At 44.9% G+C, this 18,146-nt stretch overlaps 1 protein-coding gene across 2 annotated transcripts; it reads left to right on the forward strand.

Annotated features, from left to right (window-relative positions):
* The first annotated feature begins 11,319 nt into the window (after nt 1-11,319).
* On the forward strand, nt 11,320-17,829 carry LOC115153269 (formin-2-like). Of its 2 annotated transcripts, none has more exons than XM_029698533.1 (2): nt 11,320-13,046; nt 17,348-17,829. In XM_029698533.1, exon 1 carries the CDS (start codon nt 11,806-11,808, stop codon nt 12,514-12,516), a length of 711 nt encoding a protein of 236 aa, XP_029554393.1. In that variant the 5' UTR covers nt 11,320-11,805; the 3' UTR covers nt 12,517-13,046; nt 17,348-17,829. The 2 variants fall into 2 exon arrangements, with proteins under 2 accessions (XP_029554393.1, XP_029554394.1); XM_029698534.1 differs by lacking the exon at nt 17,348-17,829 and adding an exon at nt 14,726-14,764.
* Nucleotides 17,830-18,146: the final 317 nt, after the last annotated feature.

Consider the following 18,146-nt stretch of genomic DNA (forward strand, 5'->3'; position numbering starts at 1 on the left):
GGCTTGTGTTTTCGCCGTTGGGCTCATTAAAAGCCACTACCCTATATCGCTGCTTCCTGCGTTTGATTCCTCACGCACTACGCACAAGCCTTACAGCTCATTAAAATACAAATCAATTTATAACATTTTTGACATGCGTTTTTCTGGATTTTTTTGTTGTTATTCTGTCTCTTACTGTTCAAATAAACCTACCATTAAAATTATAGGACTGATCATTTCTTTGTCAGTGGGCAAACGTACAAAATCAGCAGGGGATCAAATACTCTTTTCCCTCACTGTAGTTCTAATGTTATAACTCCTTATAGTAATAGTATCCACTGGTTAAATTGGAGAGAGTGAGGTGGTTGCCATCTTAGAGACAACAATGTTTACCCTTCCAGCAGTAATCATCTCTGATTGATTGAGAAATTCAAGGGGCTATCATCATTAAAAAACATAATAGATGCAAAGCATTGACTATTTCAATCCACCCACTTAAAAAAATAAACATTTGGGAGTCGGGGCCAATTTCCTTGTAAAATGTTTCCTTGGTGTTAAATACAGTCTGTGAACAAACTTAATGTATACGTTGATGGTTCCGATTACGGGATGCCAAGGTCATATAATGTTCTTGCATTTGTTCATGTTTTTGTTTAGATTTTTAAAGAGATGAGTATCCAGCATCCTGATAACAATGTTGTACATACTCTGCTGTTCTATTGTGCGTGCAATGACGTCAGAGGGACCAAAAAATGTGTTTGTTGTTTGAAGGAACGTCTTTGTTGTTGTAATATCGCAAACGGGCGTGGCAGTTTCACCACTAAGGATTCCAGCTTTAATGGGGACAGCAGCTATCCAAATCACAACCACATTCACTTTCAGACAGGAACACTCTTCAATTTCCACGTGCTTTGTCAAATGTAACACTTTCCGTAGGACTAACACTCAACAAACACTTCGTTGTAGTATAAAAAGTATGCCTAATGCGTTTTGTTTCTAAAGATCCCTGCATTGAATTTTGTTATGCAGAAATTATTCATCGGTTTTAATGGGAACCATGCACTCTCCTCTGTAGTGCAGTCCCATAGCGGGACATTTTCCTGCAAACACTTCCGCTGCAGCGCACTCAAACTCAGTAAACGTCTGCAGGACATAAGCTTCTGCAGGAAGCTTAGGAGACCATCGAGGCAGTGAATGCAAAGTGTGCCTCTGGGGAAGACCAAGTAGAGGCTTAAGGGAGAGGTAGAGGACCTCATGGTTGACGTGGAGAGGGACAATGCCTTGGCTGCCAAGCTCGACAAGAAACAGAGGAGCTTTGAAAGGGTCCTGACAGAGTGTAATTAGAAGTCTGAGGAGGGCCAGCCTGAGCTGGAAGCAGCTCAGAAGGACTCTCGCTCTCTCAGCACTGAGCTTTCAAAATGAAGAACTAGATTGAGGAGGATCTGGATCTGCTGGAGACCCAGAAAAGGGAGAACAAGAAAGTAAATCGTGAGCAAGTAGTAGTGTGTAGGAAGGAGGTTCCTAGGTGTGAGATGTGTGCAGAAGTGCATGAGACAAAGGAATGTGTAACATTGGGGAAAGTAATGGTATGTGTTAACCTGTCTGGGCTAGGGGGCAGTATTTTCACGGCCGGATAAAAAAACGTACCCGATTTAAACTGGTTACTACTCTTGCCCAGAAACGAGAATATGCATATAATTAGTAGATTTGGATAGACAACACTCTAAAGTTTCTAAAACTGTTTGAGTGGTGTCAGAATAAAAGCCTGAAACAATGTCTAAAGACTGTTCACAAATAATGGAAGCCATAGGGAACAGAATCTGGGTCCTATCCCTTTAAATGGTGGATAGGCTTTCATTGGAAAAACAGCCATTTCAATGTAATGGCACTTCCTGGATGGATTTTCCTCAGGTTTTCGCCTGCCATTTCAGTTCTGTTATACTCACAGACATTATTTTAACAGTTTTAGAAACTTGAGTGTTTTCTATCCAAATCTACTAATTATATGCATATCCTAGCTTCTGGGCCTGAGTAGCAGGCAGTTTACTTTGGGCACGCTTTTCATCCGGAGGTGAAAATAGTGCCCCCTACCCTAGTGAGCTTAACAGTAATATTACTCAGCCCACGGTAGTCTAGGCATGGCCTCAGTGACCCATCCTTCTTCACAAAGAAAAACCCACCACCCACCAGGGAAGAAGATGGCTTGATAAGTCCTGCAGCCAGAGAATCCTGGATGTACCTCTCCATAGCCTCTTGCTCGGGACGAGAGAGGTTATGGAGAGAGGAGCTCCAGGTTGGAGGTCAATGGCGCAGTCGTACGGCCAATGAGGCAGCAGCGACAGGGCGTGGTGCTTGCTGAACACAGGAGCTTCAGTAGATCGTGATACTCGGGAGGAACAGATGACAGGTCCGGAGGTATTGGAAGGAACTGGGGCACAGACAAGGCAGGGAGAATGGCAGAATGTAAACAATTAGAGTGACAAATTGAACTCCAAGTGGTTACCTTTCCAGCAGTCCAGTCAATCTGTGGGTTGTGTAGTTTTAACCAAGGATGGACAAGAACCAGGGGAGAGTAAGGACAGTTGATTATGTGGAAACTGATCTTTTCTACTTGATTTCCAGAGAGACGGAGGGAGGGAGAAGGAGGACAAGGAACGAGTCGTTTAGCAGCATCCTTACCATAGACCGGGTGGTTGAAGACTTTCTTCATCTCCTCCGTGAATCTGGAGTGGGAGACGCAGATGGGGGACTGTCTCTCCCACACCGCCGTGGCTGAGGAAAGCACTGCTCCACGGAGGCAGCCAATCAGACAGGAAATCCTGGCCCGTTCGCTAGCATAAGAGTAGGGCTGTTGCTCAAATACTAGTGAACATTGTACCAAAAAGGCTCTGTAAGCTCCGAGGTTGCCATCGTAATGCTCGGGAGTCGGAACAAACGGCTCCCGGAGAGGAGAAGAAAGACTTGGGACTGGTTGTGAGCTCTGGGCGAAGGTTCGGCCCTGTAGGTCAGACAGGCTCCGTGAAAACTCCTTGATGTGCTCCAGCAGTGTTTTCAGAGCTTGGTTATGTTGCTCGGGCGCCTTGGCCAGCGAAGGTTTGGTAGAGAGTATTTCAGTCTGCTGGGTTCATCTCTTTGGCCAGATCGTACTTTTATGCAGAGTGGAACAGGGGAACCCAAGAGCAGACAGATGAAGAGACTATGTTGAAGTAACCAAGGTATTTATTGAAAACACGTTGGGAAGATGGCATGCAGGCCATGGGAAGCTTGTGTGGTTTACAGGAAACCAGGTGTGGAGGCTGAGGCGAGAGGGTTTGGGACAGGGTAAGCAGGTCCAGAGGGGAATCCAAGGGAGTAGTAGAGTGGGGAATCCAGGGTGACGAGACGTGGGACTGGAGACAGGGACCAGAGTCAGAGCGGGCAGAACTGTAGCGGAGAGGAAAACAGCGTCAGGCAAGGGAAAACAGGCACAACAGGACAACAGGATCTAAACAGGAACAAACGGCTAGAAACATAGACTGACTGAGCAGAGATTACGATCTGGCAGCGTGGAAGTGGCAGGGCTGAGTATTTGTTAGAGGTCTTGATTATGGAACAGGTTGCAGCTGGTAGGGATCTGCTCTGACTCCAGCACACCTGTCTCCGCCCACACAATCACACACACACACAGAGAGAGGGAGAGAGTACTGGGGGAGTGGAGGTCAAGGAGACACAGGATGAGCAGTAGAGGGGCGTTGCAAGAGCAGATGTGACATAGTCACCTCATAAAACTCTTGAACGTGCCGTCCTTGGCCAGCTCTCCTGCTATCTCTCTCAGAATGACCTTCTTGATCCTAATCAGTCAGGTTTCAAGACTGGGCATTCAACTGAGACTGCTCTTCTCTGTGTCACGGAGGCTCTCCGCACTGCTAAAGCTAACTCTCTCTCCTCTGCTCTCATCCTTCTAGACCTATCTGCTGCCTTTGATACTGTGAACCATCAGATCCTCCTCTCCACCCTCTCCGAGTTGGGCATCTCCGGCGCGGCCCACGCTTGGATTGCGTCCTACCTGACAGGTCGCTCCTACCAGGTGGCGTGGCGAGAATCTGTCTCCGCACCACGCGCTCTCACCACTGGTGTCCCCCAGGGCTCTGTTCTAGGCCCTCTCCTATTCTCGCTATACACCAAGTCACTTGGCTCTGTCATATCCTCACATGGTCTCTCCTATCATTGCTATGCAGACGACACACAATTAATCTTCTCCTTTCCCCCTTCTGATAACCAGGCGGCGAATCGCATCTCTGCATGTCTGGCAGACATATCAGTGTGGATGACAGATCACCACCTCAAGCTGAACCTTGGCAAGACGGAGCTGCTCTTCCTCCCGGGGAAGGACTGCCCGTTCCATGATCTCGCCATCACGGTTGACAACTCCCTTGTGTCCTCCACCCAGAGTGCTAAGAACCTTGGCGTGATCCTGGACAACACCCTGTCGTTCTCCACTAACATCAAGGCGGTGACCCGATCCTGTAGGTTCATGCTCTACAACATTCGCAGAGTACGACCCTGCCTCACACAGGAAGCGACGCAGGTCCTAATCCAGGCACTTGTCATCTCCCGTCTGGATTACTGCAACTCGCTGTTGGCTGGGCTCCCTGCCTGTGCCATTAAACCCCTACAACTCATCCAGAACGCCGCAGCCCGTCTGGTGTTCAACCTTCCCAAGTTCTCTCACGTCACCCCGCTCCTCCGCTCTCTCCACTGGCTTCCAGTTGAAGCTCGCATCCGCTACAAGACCATGGTGATTGCTTACGGAGCTGTGAAGGGAACGGCACCTCCATACCTTCAGGCTCTGATCAGGCCCTACACCCAAACAAGGGCACTGCGTTCATCCACCTCTGGCCTGCTGGCCCCCCTACCTCTGAGGAAGCACGGTTCCCGCTCAGCCCAGTCCAAACTGTTCGCTGCTCTGGCACCCCAATGGTGGAACAAGCTCCCTCACGACGCCAGGACAGCGGAGTCAATCACCACCTTCTGGAGACACCTGAAACCCCACCTCTTTAAGGAATACCTGGGATAGGATAAAGTAATCCTTCTAACCCCCCCCCCTTAAAAGATTTAGATGCACTATTGTAAAGTGGTTGTTCCACTGGATATCATAAGGTGAATGCACCAATTTGTATACTCTTCTGTTAACTGGTCATCTCTGTATACCCATCGCAAGACGCACTGGTTGATGCTTATTTATAAAACCCTCTTAGGCCTCACTCCCCCCTATCTGAGATATCTACTGCAGCCCTCATCCTCCACATACAACACCCGTTCTGCCAGTCACATTCTGTTAAAGGTCCCCATAGCGCACACATCCCTGGGTTGCTCGTCTTTTCAGTTCGCTGCAGCTAGCGACCGGAACGAGCTGCAACAAACACTCAAACTGGACAGTTTTATCTCAATCTCTTCATTCAAAGACTCAATGATGGACACTCTTACTGACAGCTGTGGCTGCTTGGCGTGATGTATTGTTATCTCTACCTTCTCCTTTGAGCTGTTGTCTGTGCCCAATAATGTTTTTTCCCTGTTTTGTACTTCTACCATGTTGTGCTGTTCCCAGCCCCCATCCCTGCAGGAGGCCTTTTAATATGCCGTCATTGTAAATAAGAATGTGTTCTTAACTGACTTGCCTAGTTAAATAAAGGTTAAATAAAAAATAAAAAAAATACCGGCTGACATTTGTGCATTTGGAAAGTATTCAGACCCCTTTACTTTTTCCACATTTTGCTATGTTACAGCCTTATTCTAAAAATAATTCCCTCATCAATATACACACAAGAACCCATAATTACAAAGTGAAAACAGGTTTAAATACATTTTGCACATTTCTTATTTAGATAAGTATTCAGACCCTTTGCTATGAGACTCGAAATTGAGCTCAGGTGCACCCTGCTTCTACAACTTGATTGTAGTCCACCTGTGGTATATTCAATTGATTGGACATGATTTGGAAAGGCACACATCTGTCTATTTAAGGTCCCACAGTTGACAATGCATGTCAGAGCAAAAACCAAGCCATGAGGTAAAATGAATTGTCCGTAGAGCTTCGAGACAGGATTGTGTCGAGGCACAGATCTGGGAAAAGGTACCAAAACATGTCTGCAGCATTGAAAGTCCCCAAAAACACAGTGGCCTCCATCATTCTTAAATGGAAGAAGTTTTGAACCAGCAAGACTCTTCCTAGAGCTGGCCGCCCAGGCAAACTGAGCAATCGGTGGAGAAGGGCCTTGGTCAGGGAGGTGACCAAGAACCCGATGGTCACTGACAAAGCTTGATTTCCTCTGTGGAGATGGAAGAACCTTCCAGAAGGACAACGATTTCTGCAGCAGTCCACCAATCAGGCCTTTATGGTAGAGCGGCCAGACGAAAGCCACTCCTCAGTAAAAGGCATATGGAGTTTGCCAAAATGCACCTAAAGACTCTCAGACCATGAGAAACAAGATTCTCTGGTCTGATGAAACCAAGATTGAACTCTTTGTCCTGAATGCCAAACTTCATGTCTGGAGGAACCCTGGCACCATCCCTACGGTGAAACATGGTGTTGGCAGCATCATGCTGTGGGGATGTTTTTCAGCAGCAGGGACTGGGAGACTAGTTGGGATTGAGGGAAAGATGAACGGAGCAAAGTACAGAAAGATCCTTGATGAAAACCTACACCTTATCGCTCAGGATCTCAGACTGGGGTGAAGATTCACCTTCCAACAGGACAACGACCCTAAGCACACAGTCAAGGCAACACAGGAATGGCTTCAGGACATGTCTCTTGGCAGGATTTGCAGAGAATAATGGGAGAAACTTCCCAAATACAGGTGTGCCAAGCTTGTAGCGTCATACAAAAGAAGACTTGAGGCTGTAATCACTGCCAAAGGTGCTTCAACAAAGTACTGAGTGAAGGGTCTGAATACTTATGTAAATGTGATATTTCTGTAGTTGTAACAGTCTTCGTCGTCCGAAGAGGAGGAATCATCGGACCAAAACGCAGCGTGGTAAGTGTTCATGCTTTATTAAACTGAACACTAAAGCAAAAATAACAAAGAGAAGAACCGAAACATTACCGTAAGGTGCAAAACACTAAACAGAAATTATCTAACCACAAAAACCCTGTGGGAAAAGACTACCTAAGTATGGTTCCCAATCAGAGACAACGAAGGACAGCTGTCCCTGATTGAGAACCATACCCGGCCAAAACAAAGAAATACACAAAACATAGAAAAGGGCACATAGAATGCCCACCCTAGTCACACCCTGGCCTAACCAAAATAGAGAACAAAAACCCTCTCCATGGCCAGGGCGTGACAGTAGTTTTTTTTACAACATTTGCAAAAGTTTCTAAAAACCTGTTTTTGCTTTGTCATTATAGGGTATTGTCTGTAGATTGATGAGGATAAAAACTATATGTTTTTGAAGAAGGCTGTAAATAACAAAATGTGGAAAAAGCAAATGGGTCTGAATTCTTTCCGAATGCACTGTACGTAGCATTTCTTGTAGTTTTTTTTCCTTTTTAATACAGTGCATAGAAAAAGTCTGCACACCCCTTGCACAATCTTCAAAATTTGCTATCTTGAAATGTAATCTAAAAAGGGATACAACCTACAGTGCATTCAGTAATTATTCATACCCCTCGACTTAATCCACATTTGGTTGTATTACAACCTGAATTCAAAATTGATTAAATAGATGTTTTTCTCTCACCCATCTACACATTCGTTTCCCTCAAATGTATTGAAAATGAAATACAGAAATATCTAATTTACGTAAGTATTCACACCCCTGAGTCAATACATGTTAGAATTACCTTTAGCAGCAATTATAGCTGTGAGACTCTCTGGGTAAGTCTCTAAGAGCTTTGCACACCTGGATTGTACAATATTTGCACATAATCGTTTTTAAATTCTTCAACCTCTGTCAAGTTGATTGCTGATTATTGACAGCCTAAACAGCCATTTTCAAGTCTTGCCACAGATTGTCAAGCCAATATTAGTCAAAACTGTAACCAGACCACTCAGGAACATTCAATGTCATCTTGGTAAGCAACTCCAGTGTATATTTGGCCTTATGGTTCACCTTATTGCCCTGCTGAAAGGTGAATTTGTCTCCCAGTGTCTGCTGGAAAGTAAACTGAAATAGGTTTTCCTCTAGAATTTTGCCTGTGCTTACCTCTATTCCGTTTCTTTTTATCCCCAAAAACTCCCTAGTCCTTGACAAGCATACCCATAACATGATGCAGGCACAACCATGCTTGAAAAAATGTTACTCAGTGGTGTGTTGTGTTGGCTTTGCCCCAAACATAAAACTTTGTATTCAGGAAAAAAGGTTAATTGCTTTGCAACCTTTTTTGCAGTTTTACTTTAGTGCGATATTGCAAAAAGGATGCATGTTTTGGAATATTTGTATTCTGTACAGGTTTGTCATTTAGGTTAGTATTTCGGAGTAACTACAATGTTGTTGATCCATCCTCAGTTTTATCCTATCACAGCCATTAAACTCGGTAACTGTTTTAAAGTCACCTTTGGCCTCATGGTGAAATCCCTGAGCAGTTTCCTTCCTCTCTGGCAACTGAGTTAGTAAGGATGCCTGTATCTTTGTAGTGACTGGATGTTTTGATACACCATCCAAAGTGTAATTGATAACTTCAGCATGCTCAAAGGGATATTCAATGTCTGCTTTTTTTTATTTACCCATCTGGCAATAGGTGCCGTTCTTTGTGAGGCATTGGAAAACCTCCCTGGTCTTTGTGGTTGAGTCTGTGTTTGAAATTCACTGCACGATTGAGGGACCTTCCAGATAATTGTATGTGTGGTGCACAGAAATGAGGTAGTCAGTCAAAAATCATGTTAAACTATTATTGAGCCCATGCAACTTATGTGAATTGTTAAGCACATTTTTACTCCTGAACTTATTTTGACTTGCCCTAACAAATGGGTTGAATACTTAATGACTCAAGACATTTCAGCTTTTCATTTTTAATTAATTTGCTAACATTTAGAAAAACATATTTCCACTTTGACATTATGGGGTATTGTGAGTAGGCCAGTGATAAAAACATCAATTTTAAATGCAGGCTGTAACACAACAAAATGTGGGAAAAGTCAATTGTGTGAATACCTTCTGAAGGCACAGTATATTGCCCTAAAAGTTGTGCAAGGTTAGTAGAATCTTAATCAAAATTACTCACAGCTGTAATGGCTGCTAAAGGTGCTTCCATCAAATATTAACTCTGAGGTGTGACGACATACGGAATCAATACATCCTCATTTAGTATTTTTTTGTCATTTGGAACATTTTCTATAATTTTCTTTCACTTTGATTCAGAATCAGAACATGTGATGATGAACATCACTTCTTCATGTGACCAAGGAAAAGGAGCAGCCCAGTGGAGATCACAAACACTTGATTGTGTTCCACTCAATGCTGGAGAGAAACCGCTAAGGCAATGACTTTCTTTCTCTTCTCTCCTCTGTGTGTAGCGGGACTTCTACTATATATTGAAGGTATGTATATCTAGTATATTATTCATGAAAACTGTGTTGTAGATTTTTATTTTGGCCCATTGTGATAATTGTGGCGTACAGCAGGTCAGCCACCAGGGGGAGACTTGTCGAGACCTGGTGACAGACGGCGTATACATCACGAGGCGATTGCTCCATCTGCTGGACGTGCCAGGTCTCGACAGGTGCCAGAACTAATTGGGGCTGATTGGGAGTTCGTGAGTAATCAAAGGCTGATTGCTCACCAGCTGTGCAAGGCCCATAAAGCTGCCAGAAGTGCAGCACACAGGGAGAGAGTGGGTTGAAGAAAGGACTCCCATATAGTTGAGGGATGGTTACAGCGGTAACAGGAGTGAGTGCAGTTTTGATCCCGACAGGAAACAGCAAGACCTGGAGCCCAGAACACAGTATCCCGGAGAAGGTCTCGTGGGGGAGACCTATCCTTTTCTTTTGGATTTATTATTTAAATAAACACCCTTGAAACCAAGCTAATCATACTCTGTCTGATTTGTGTAAACGTCTTGACCAAACCCCCTGGTCTGCCACATAATGTATACAGATAAACAGTAGCCTACTGAAGACAGTTGCTTGGTGATATTTACTGGGAAAGTATTTTATTGGTTGGACTATACTGTATGCATAGGATACAGTACACCTAATGTAGTTTTTGGTTTATTACTATGTAGAGAACAATTAATATTCATGATCAGAAAAGTGAAACTTCAAGTAATTATTTTCATAATCAAAAGTGATCATTCTCAGGTAATTGAATGAGCATTTTACATCTGAGCGCAATGCTAAACATTGATAGTTGTATCATAGTGGGCATTCTCTGGCGAAGCGATCTTCATCAATGATCTACCAATGAGCCACACCCAAAGTTCAATTAGTTATCATTGTTTGAATTAACTAATATATTGATAACAGTGAACCTACAGTGTATGACAAGAGTCAACAGAATGCCCGTGTATAAATATCTTGCAGGTGTAAATGGTAACAACTTAGATAAAACACAAATGTTTCCTCCCAGTTCAATCTACTCTACTGAAGATGGCACTTTGGTATGTGTTAGTTCAGGATCAAAGTAATATCAAGCTCACTGGGTTTGTACTAGAGCAACGACAGACAGGCTGGACTAAACACCACAGCTATTAATAGATATGCAGGCTGTAGAAATTGAATTACATGAATCATATTCTCACTCAGACTATAGGCATGACACAAACATCTGCTGACATATTTGTAACAGTACAGGGAATACGCAGGAGAATAAAACGTGAGAACGAACAAGGCAGGGTTAATAACCATAATGGATATTTGAAATGTTTATAATAGCAGACACTTTGAAAGCGTACATTATGGTCCGTCTATATTATGTGACAAAAGGTGATAGGGAGTTTGAACAGGAATTTTCCATGGAGGTTTGTTTGTTTAGTGTCTTAGCTATAGGCTCCATTGAAAACAAAATGCATCTCATTTGATTGTAAAGATTATGTTTAAATATAAACTGAATGAATGGCTACTGAATACTTCCACTCTCTCTGTTGTTAATTTAGACTGTCCAGCTTGTCCTGCAGACAGAATGCAGACCATACAGACTGTAGAGACCCAGGTGCTTTTCCTGATGGAGAACTTCTTCACCAGAGCCTTTAAAGACAGGGTGAAGATTAGTGTGACCAACATGTTCCGCAGACAGCAGCAACAACAACATCATCCTCACCGGACGCTTACGCCTTCTTTCGTGGGGGAGGAGCCTCGCATTGAACATGCTTGGGTGGGTTGCTCATCCAGCAGTCATTATGCAACAGAGCAGATAGGAGGAGGGAGTGGGAGGGAGAGAGTGAGCCTGTCAGCCTCCTCTCAGCAACAGCATCCTCAAAGCTGCAACACCGCTGAGCAGGCAGGGATTAGTGCTGAGCTCCCAAAAAGCCAGTTCAACAACCCAGGAGCAGCAACCCCAGCCCCAGCAGCATGGCCTGATTGTCAAGGGGGTCCGCCTGTTTAGGAAGATGGGGGAACCAGGAGGCCAAGCAGAGGAAGGCAGCAAGGGAAGATGCCCCCTGTGATAGGGGTTGAGGACAGGGAGGACAGGGAACCTGAGAGATCCAAAAAGGGCAAGTCCAAAGGGGGAGATGGTGGCAAGAAAAAATCTCAATCGGAAGCCAAAACCTCTGTGTTTTTGGGCACGTGAATCAGGAAGAGTCTGTCAAAGGCAAAGGGGCTGTCCAAGGAGGATATCCTGGATGGCAAGGGGTTCCAGCTGGAGGGAGCTGGTGGGGTCAACAGGAGCCTCTCTGCAGATGAGCTGGGAATGATGTCGGATGGTGACCCAGAGCATGGCCACTTGACAACGTCGGAGGCGGAGGACGAGGGCCAGAGAACGAGTTCAGAATCAGACGGGGACCTCTACAGCTTCCACTCTGCTATGGATGAGCATGAGGATCTGCTCTATGACATCCAGCAAGGTATCAGGGAGAATCATGGGAACACTGATGTGGTCCTGGATAGAGTCACTGTCCCTTTGGCTGAGGGGGTCACCTCCCCCACCACAGATGGGGATTTTAAACCCCTAGCCCTTGACCCCTCTGACCCACAGGAGGTAGGCTCCACTCTGGGGCCAGACCTGGACAAGGGACAGGTTGATGAGACACCTGTTGGTACTGATACTGCAGGACCAGACCAAAGTGCTGATCATAGACAATCAGAGGCAGAGGGAAGGGTTGCATCTGGGGGGGAGTCAGATTTAGGTTCACCAAGAGACAGTGGCCCCTCCTCGGCGGACACGGAGGGGAGCAGCGACAGCCCCCTGCCCAAAACCACCAGCACCTACAGCTTCCCAGACACCAACTCCACCACCACGTCCTATGAGAGCACTGAGGAGACCCAGGACGACCTGGAGAACTCGGTGCTGACCTCCCAGCTGACTCAGAGCCAGAGCTTTGATGTGGCAGGTAGCGCCATCAAGGGGTTCAGGTGCATCAGGGTTGGGACCGGACTCAGGTTCATCCAGAAGTGTGAGTAACATGGAACTGACTGTGGAAAGGGAGGAGGAGTGGGACATGGGGAGAATCTTCCGGTCTCTGAGCAGAAGGAAGAGTAGCTATTCTGTCTCTCTGCTGAAGAGTTACAGTTCCAAAATATCTCTTTCCAGAAGGACGTCCTCCACTAGCTCCACTGTCAAGCCCTGTCCTCCCATCCACCCTACCTACGTGAAGACCACCACCAGGCAGCTGACCTCATTCATAGGCTCGCCAAGCCAGAGCCCTCATAGGACGGAGCCAGGCTCTGGGGCAGGATTTGGGGGCCACAAGCCCCAGAGATGGAGAACCCCCAGGCAGAGGTCCTGCAGTATCTCCGGGCCTTTCAGTCATTCTGCAGAACGGACCAAGGATCTGGAAGGCCTCAGATTGAGGCATGAGGCCGCCACTGACCTCCAGGAGCGTGGGGGGTCAGAGAGAGGCTTTCCAGGGGCAAGTCTGACCCTATGCGCCAGACAATGCCTCTCAGGTGTCCAGACCACTACCACAGGGCCCTATCAAGATGTCTTCTCTGGTAAGTGACTGCGCATAGAGGTGCTTCATGAGTTATAGAGTAACATTTGTGGAAAGGAGGTAAATATTGCGGCTAGATGCATTTTTGCACAACAGGGATTATGGGATTGTGTAATGATAATTATCATCACGTAAAATTACAATAGCCATTAATAAATGTTTAGATTTAAATATTAAACATCACGTCATGTAATGTAATGATACAGTATATCTCTTTGTCTGTACAATGTAGAACACCTTGCACTGTGGACATTCCAATCTATAGATGACATGAGTGGTTTTGCAGTTAATGAAATGCTTGACGTAATACTCCATTTTGAAAGCTGTGTCAACAAAATACTTCTTCTGTGCAATATTTCTGCAATGGTTGCAATGTAAAACAGCCATCAGAGAGAGTGTATTTTGTTACAAAATACAGCACTGAAGCAGAGAACATTAAAGAATCATTCAAAATAATTGGGGAATCATACAAAGTGATACGCTACTACGCCAAGTCTTTCCTGAGCCACCAGTAATGAGCTTTAATTAAGAGATGTCCTACCCTAATTGACAAATTAGTCCACAGTTATCTTCCGAGTGACTCTCAAAAAACTTGGCTTGACCACAAACCCAAGGGCTCTTTTAAATGTTACCATTGCAACCATTGCAGAAATATTGCACAGAAGACGTATTTTGTTGACACAGCTTCCAAAATGGAGTATTATTGGAGTATTATTGCTAGAATCCTGACTAGAACCAAAAAATTTGATCATATTACTCCAGTGCTAGCCTCCCTACACTGGCTTCCTGTTAAGTCAAGGGCTGATTTCAAGGTTTTACTGCTAACCTACAAAGCATTACATGGACTTGCTCCTACCTATCTTTCCGATTTGGTCCTGCCGTACATACCTACACGTACGCTACGGTCACAAGACGCGGGCCTCCTAATTGTTCCTAGAATTTCTAAGCAAACAGCTGGAGGCAGGGCTTTCTCCTATAGAGCTCAATTTTTATGGAATAGTCTGCCTACCCATGTGAGAGACGCATACTCAGTCTCAACCTTTAAGTCTTTACTGAAGACACATCTCTTCAGTAGGTCCTATGATTAAGTGTAGTCTGGCCCAGGGGTGTGAAGGTGAACGGAAAGGCTGGAGCAACGAACCGCCCTTGCTGTCTCTGCCTGGCCGGTTTCCCCTCTCTCTCTCTCCACTGGGATTCTCTGCCTCTACCCCTATTACAGGGGCTGAGTCACTGGCTTACTGGTGTTCTTCCATGCCGTCCCTGGGAGGGGTGCGTCACTTGAGTGGGTTGAGTCACTGACGTGGTCTTCCTGTCTGGGTTGGCACCCCCCCCTTGGGTTGTGCCGTGGCGGAGATCTTTGTGGGCTATACTCGGCCTTGTCTCGGGATAGTATGTTGGTGGTTGGAGATATCCCTCCAGTGGTGTGGGGGCTGTGCTTTGGCAAAGTGGGTGGGGTTATATCCTACCTGTTTGGCCCTGTCCGGGGGTTTCTTCGGATGGGGCCACAGTGTCTCCTGACCCCTCCTGTCTCAGCCTCCAGTATTTATGCTGCAGTAGTTTATGTGTCGGGGGGCTAGGGTCAGTCTGTCACATCTGGAGTATTTCTCTTGTCTTTTCCGGTGTCCTGTGTGAATTTAAATATGCTCTCTCTAATTCTCTCTTTATTTCGCTCTCTCGGAGGACCTGAGCCCTAGGACCATGCCTCAGGACTACCTGGCTTGATGACTCCTTGCTGTCCCCAGTACACCTGGCCGTGCTGCTGCTCCAGTTCCAACTGTTCTGCCTGCGGCTATGGAACCCTGACCTGTTCACCGGACATGCTACCTGTCCCAGACCTGCTGTTTTCAACTCTCTAGAGACAGCAGGAGCGGTAGAGATACTCTCAATTATCGGCTATGAAAAAGCCAACTGACACTTACTCTTGTGTTACTAACTTGTTGCACCCTCGACAACTACTATGATTATTATTATTTGACCATGCTGGTCATTTATGAACATTTGAGCATCTTGGCCATGTGCTGTTATAATCTCCACCCGGCACAGCCAGAAGAGGACTGGCCACCCCTCATAGCCTGGTTCCTCTCTAGGTTTCTTCCTAGGTTTTGGCCTTTCTAGGGAGTTTTTCCTAGCCACCGTGCTTCTACACCTGCATTGCTTGCTATTTGGGGTTTTAGGCTGGGTTTCTGTACAGCACTTTGAGATATCAGCTGATGTAAGAAGGGCTATATAAATAAATGTGATTTGATTTGATGGTCTGAGGCTCAGCTGTTTTCGACTCTCTGCTCCTGCAGCAGAGCAGGGAGTGTGAAAATGATTACTCATCCATGGCAATGCCATTCTTTGCCTGACTGTCTGGGAGGGATACACACACCCACAATCACACTCCTTCACATTTGCAACGCACAACTATAGCTAGCTATTCAGATCATTCCTTGATACAGTGGTAGGTTGCTATGTTTTGCCCAAGATTTGAGCTGTCAAGCTTGATGATTCGTTTATCACTCTATCCGGTCACACAGACCATCTTGTTATCCAGTCTGGCCCTGGTTTACCTCAGCTATTGGAGTAATCAGTCATGTGACATGGATCTGTTTCAGAGGACATCAATAGCAGAGTTTAAATTGGACAGAGGTCACTAGCCTGTAAACTGTTTTGCTGGTGCTGTTCTTTGTTCATGTGTGTCATTTTTATTCCTTTGGATAAGGTTGTTCATCAAAATACTGTACGTGTATCTAAGAGAGTGGTGGCTTGTAAGGGGTGCGTAACTGGTGGCAGGGATGTCAGACGCAGGAGAGCAGAGCTGGGTAATAACCGGAGCAGTTTAATTCTCAAATCCAACGGCATCCAGAAATACTAAATATGGGTACAAAACCCGTCGCGCACCAGTCAAAGTGTGCACAAGCACTTACAACAAACTATTTCACACACAGACATGGGGGGAACAGAGGGTTAAATACACGACAAGTAATGAGACAAATGTAAACCAGGTGTGTGGGAAAACAAGACAAAACAAATGGAAAATGAAAGGTGGATCGTCGATGGCTAGAAGACCAGTGACGTCGACCGCCGAACGCCGCCCGAACAAGGAGAGGAACCGACTTCGGCGGAAGTCGTGACATGGCTATTGCATGAAATAGGAGCAACATCGCATTTTAGCAATCATTTTGATTTCTTCATGTTCTTTTAATCACACTGCTAGATAGCTAAAATAGCTTTTAATTATTACCTGATCATAATCCAACAAACATCCGCTGCAAGGACCAGAATTAGTTTTATATTTAAACATTTAAACCTCATTTTTTTCTGTGGCTCACATGTTTTAGTGCTAATTCAAGTTATAACATGTTTATAATAGCATTATAGAGGATTTATAGTATGACTGTTTTAAATTAATCACCTGCTTGTAGAACATGAATCAGTAGGGGAGTACTTTTCCTCACCAAAGGCTCCTCGGGTCACAATGGCATGACTTGTGAACTCTCTGGATTACAAAATCAGGCCTTCCCTGTCTCTGTCTAGGCCTGTTCACAGATTTTCAGATTATCACAGTGATTTCTATAATAACTCCAACATCTACGACTCTATAATAATCCCATCATCTACAACTTTCTCCATCACTTTCATACCACAAACAGCTGAGCAATGTGGTATGACTATTCCTCCCCTCCTCCTAAGGCGGATTGACCAGGATGGTCCTGATAAATACTGTTATTTTGATGGTTTGTACAGTACTGTTTAAATGCCAGCTGTTGATGTGAAGGTTAAAAACCGTGGCATTTGCAGAAAGATATTTTCATTATGTGATTTCTAAGAAGGTGCCCTCTTTTGGCCTCCTCAGGACCAATGCATGTTGTACAGAGCAGTTGAAAACACAGTATATATAAAATAATAGTACCAACACAATACTGTTTTACAATACTATATTTAAGTGTTAATGCCAGAGAAGCTGGCGTTTGGAGGATATATTGCCACGGGTGTTGTTAGGCACGAGACGAAATAACACACAGTGATACATTAGCTACTTAGTGGGAGCTAAAACTATCCATACAAATTGTATCTGGTTTTGTTTCAGCATTTTGTAGGATAATCAGCACATATCCTCCTCTCCCCCCATGTAATGATGCAGATCAAAAGCTCAAGGCTGAATCTGAATCTGATATATCACCCTAAAAAAAGCCCTCTGCTCTATCATCAATATTCATGTCTTTATCTGCAGTATATATATCTTCATAACAGTGCGTGTAATCCCTGGATATCTGTTGTCTGAATCTCTCTCTCTCTCTCTCTCCCTCCCTCCCCCAGATCTCGCCCTGTTGGAGCGTCTATGTCTGCAGGAGGGGGAGGGAGCGACCGATGAGGCGGAGAGATTGTGCTGTCGTGTGACTTTTTCAGAGAGCAGCATGAAGACATTGTCAGTCCAGTCACAGCCACCTTTAATGTGAGAACCAACTCTTTACTTAAGCACATTGTTTCACTGCTGCCATTTTAACAAATATCACACTGATCATAGTTAGGTTTGTTCACTGAATGAGACTACATGAAAAAAGTAATTCTAACAAATGTATTCTGGGTTATGTATCAACTACAGTATCGACCATCTACCTCCCTATCTACTCTACCTTTTAATCTTTTAGCATTCCATTATGTTGAGAACTGTTCTTATGGACAGCCTTACCATATGAAAGCTGATTTCATAAATGTAAAAATTATTTTCCAAGTAACACTTCACAGATGTAATCTCATGTGTCTGATTATAATATATCCTGCATAGTTCGTCAGGCACGCACGCTGTCAGTGCCATTTTTATCACATGCCCGTGGTAGCTGAATCCACTCAGATGTAAGGTTCTTAGGCTGAGGATTCAAATATAGATTTCGCGACTTAGTATTTTTTCATGACTAGAAATAGATGTAATATATTTTCTGTTAGCATGCATGTGTGCATGTATGCATGCGTGTACGGGTGTGCGTGTGCTCCCTGTTGTAGTATCTTCATAGGGACTGAACATTGTGTCATGCGGCAATGGGATGTCATGTTTCCTTCATTGGTGTGCCATGATATCAGAACTGCTTTTCTTTTGCTCAGCCACCAAAGCAGAATT

The sequence above is a fragment of the Salmo trutta genome, chromosome 18 (assembly GCF_901001165.1).
Source record: "Salmo trutta chromosome 18, fSalTru1.1, whole genome shotgun sequence".
Lineage (NCBI taxonomy): Eukaryota > Metazoa > Chordata > Actinopteri > Salmoniformes > Salmonidae > Salmo > Salmo trutta.

What these genes read in the sequence shown, in the direction of transcription:
- LOC115153269 (XM_029698533.1), top strand. Translation starts at nt 11,806, where the DNA reads ATGATGTCGGATGGTGACCCAGAGCATGGCCACTTGACAACGTCGGAG.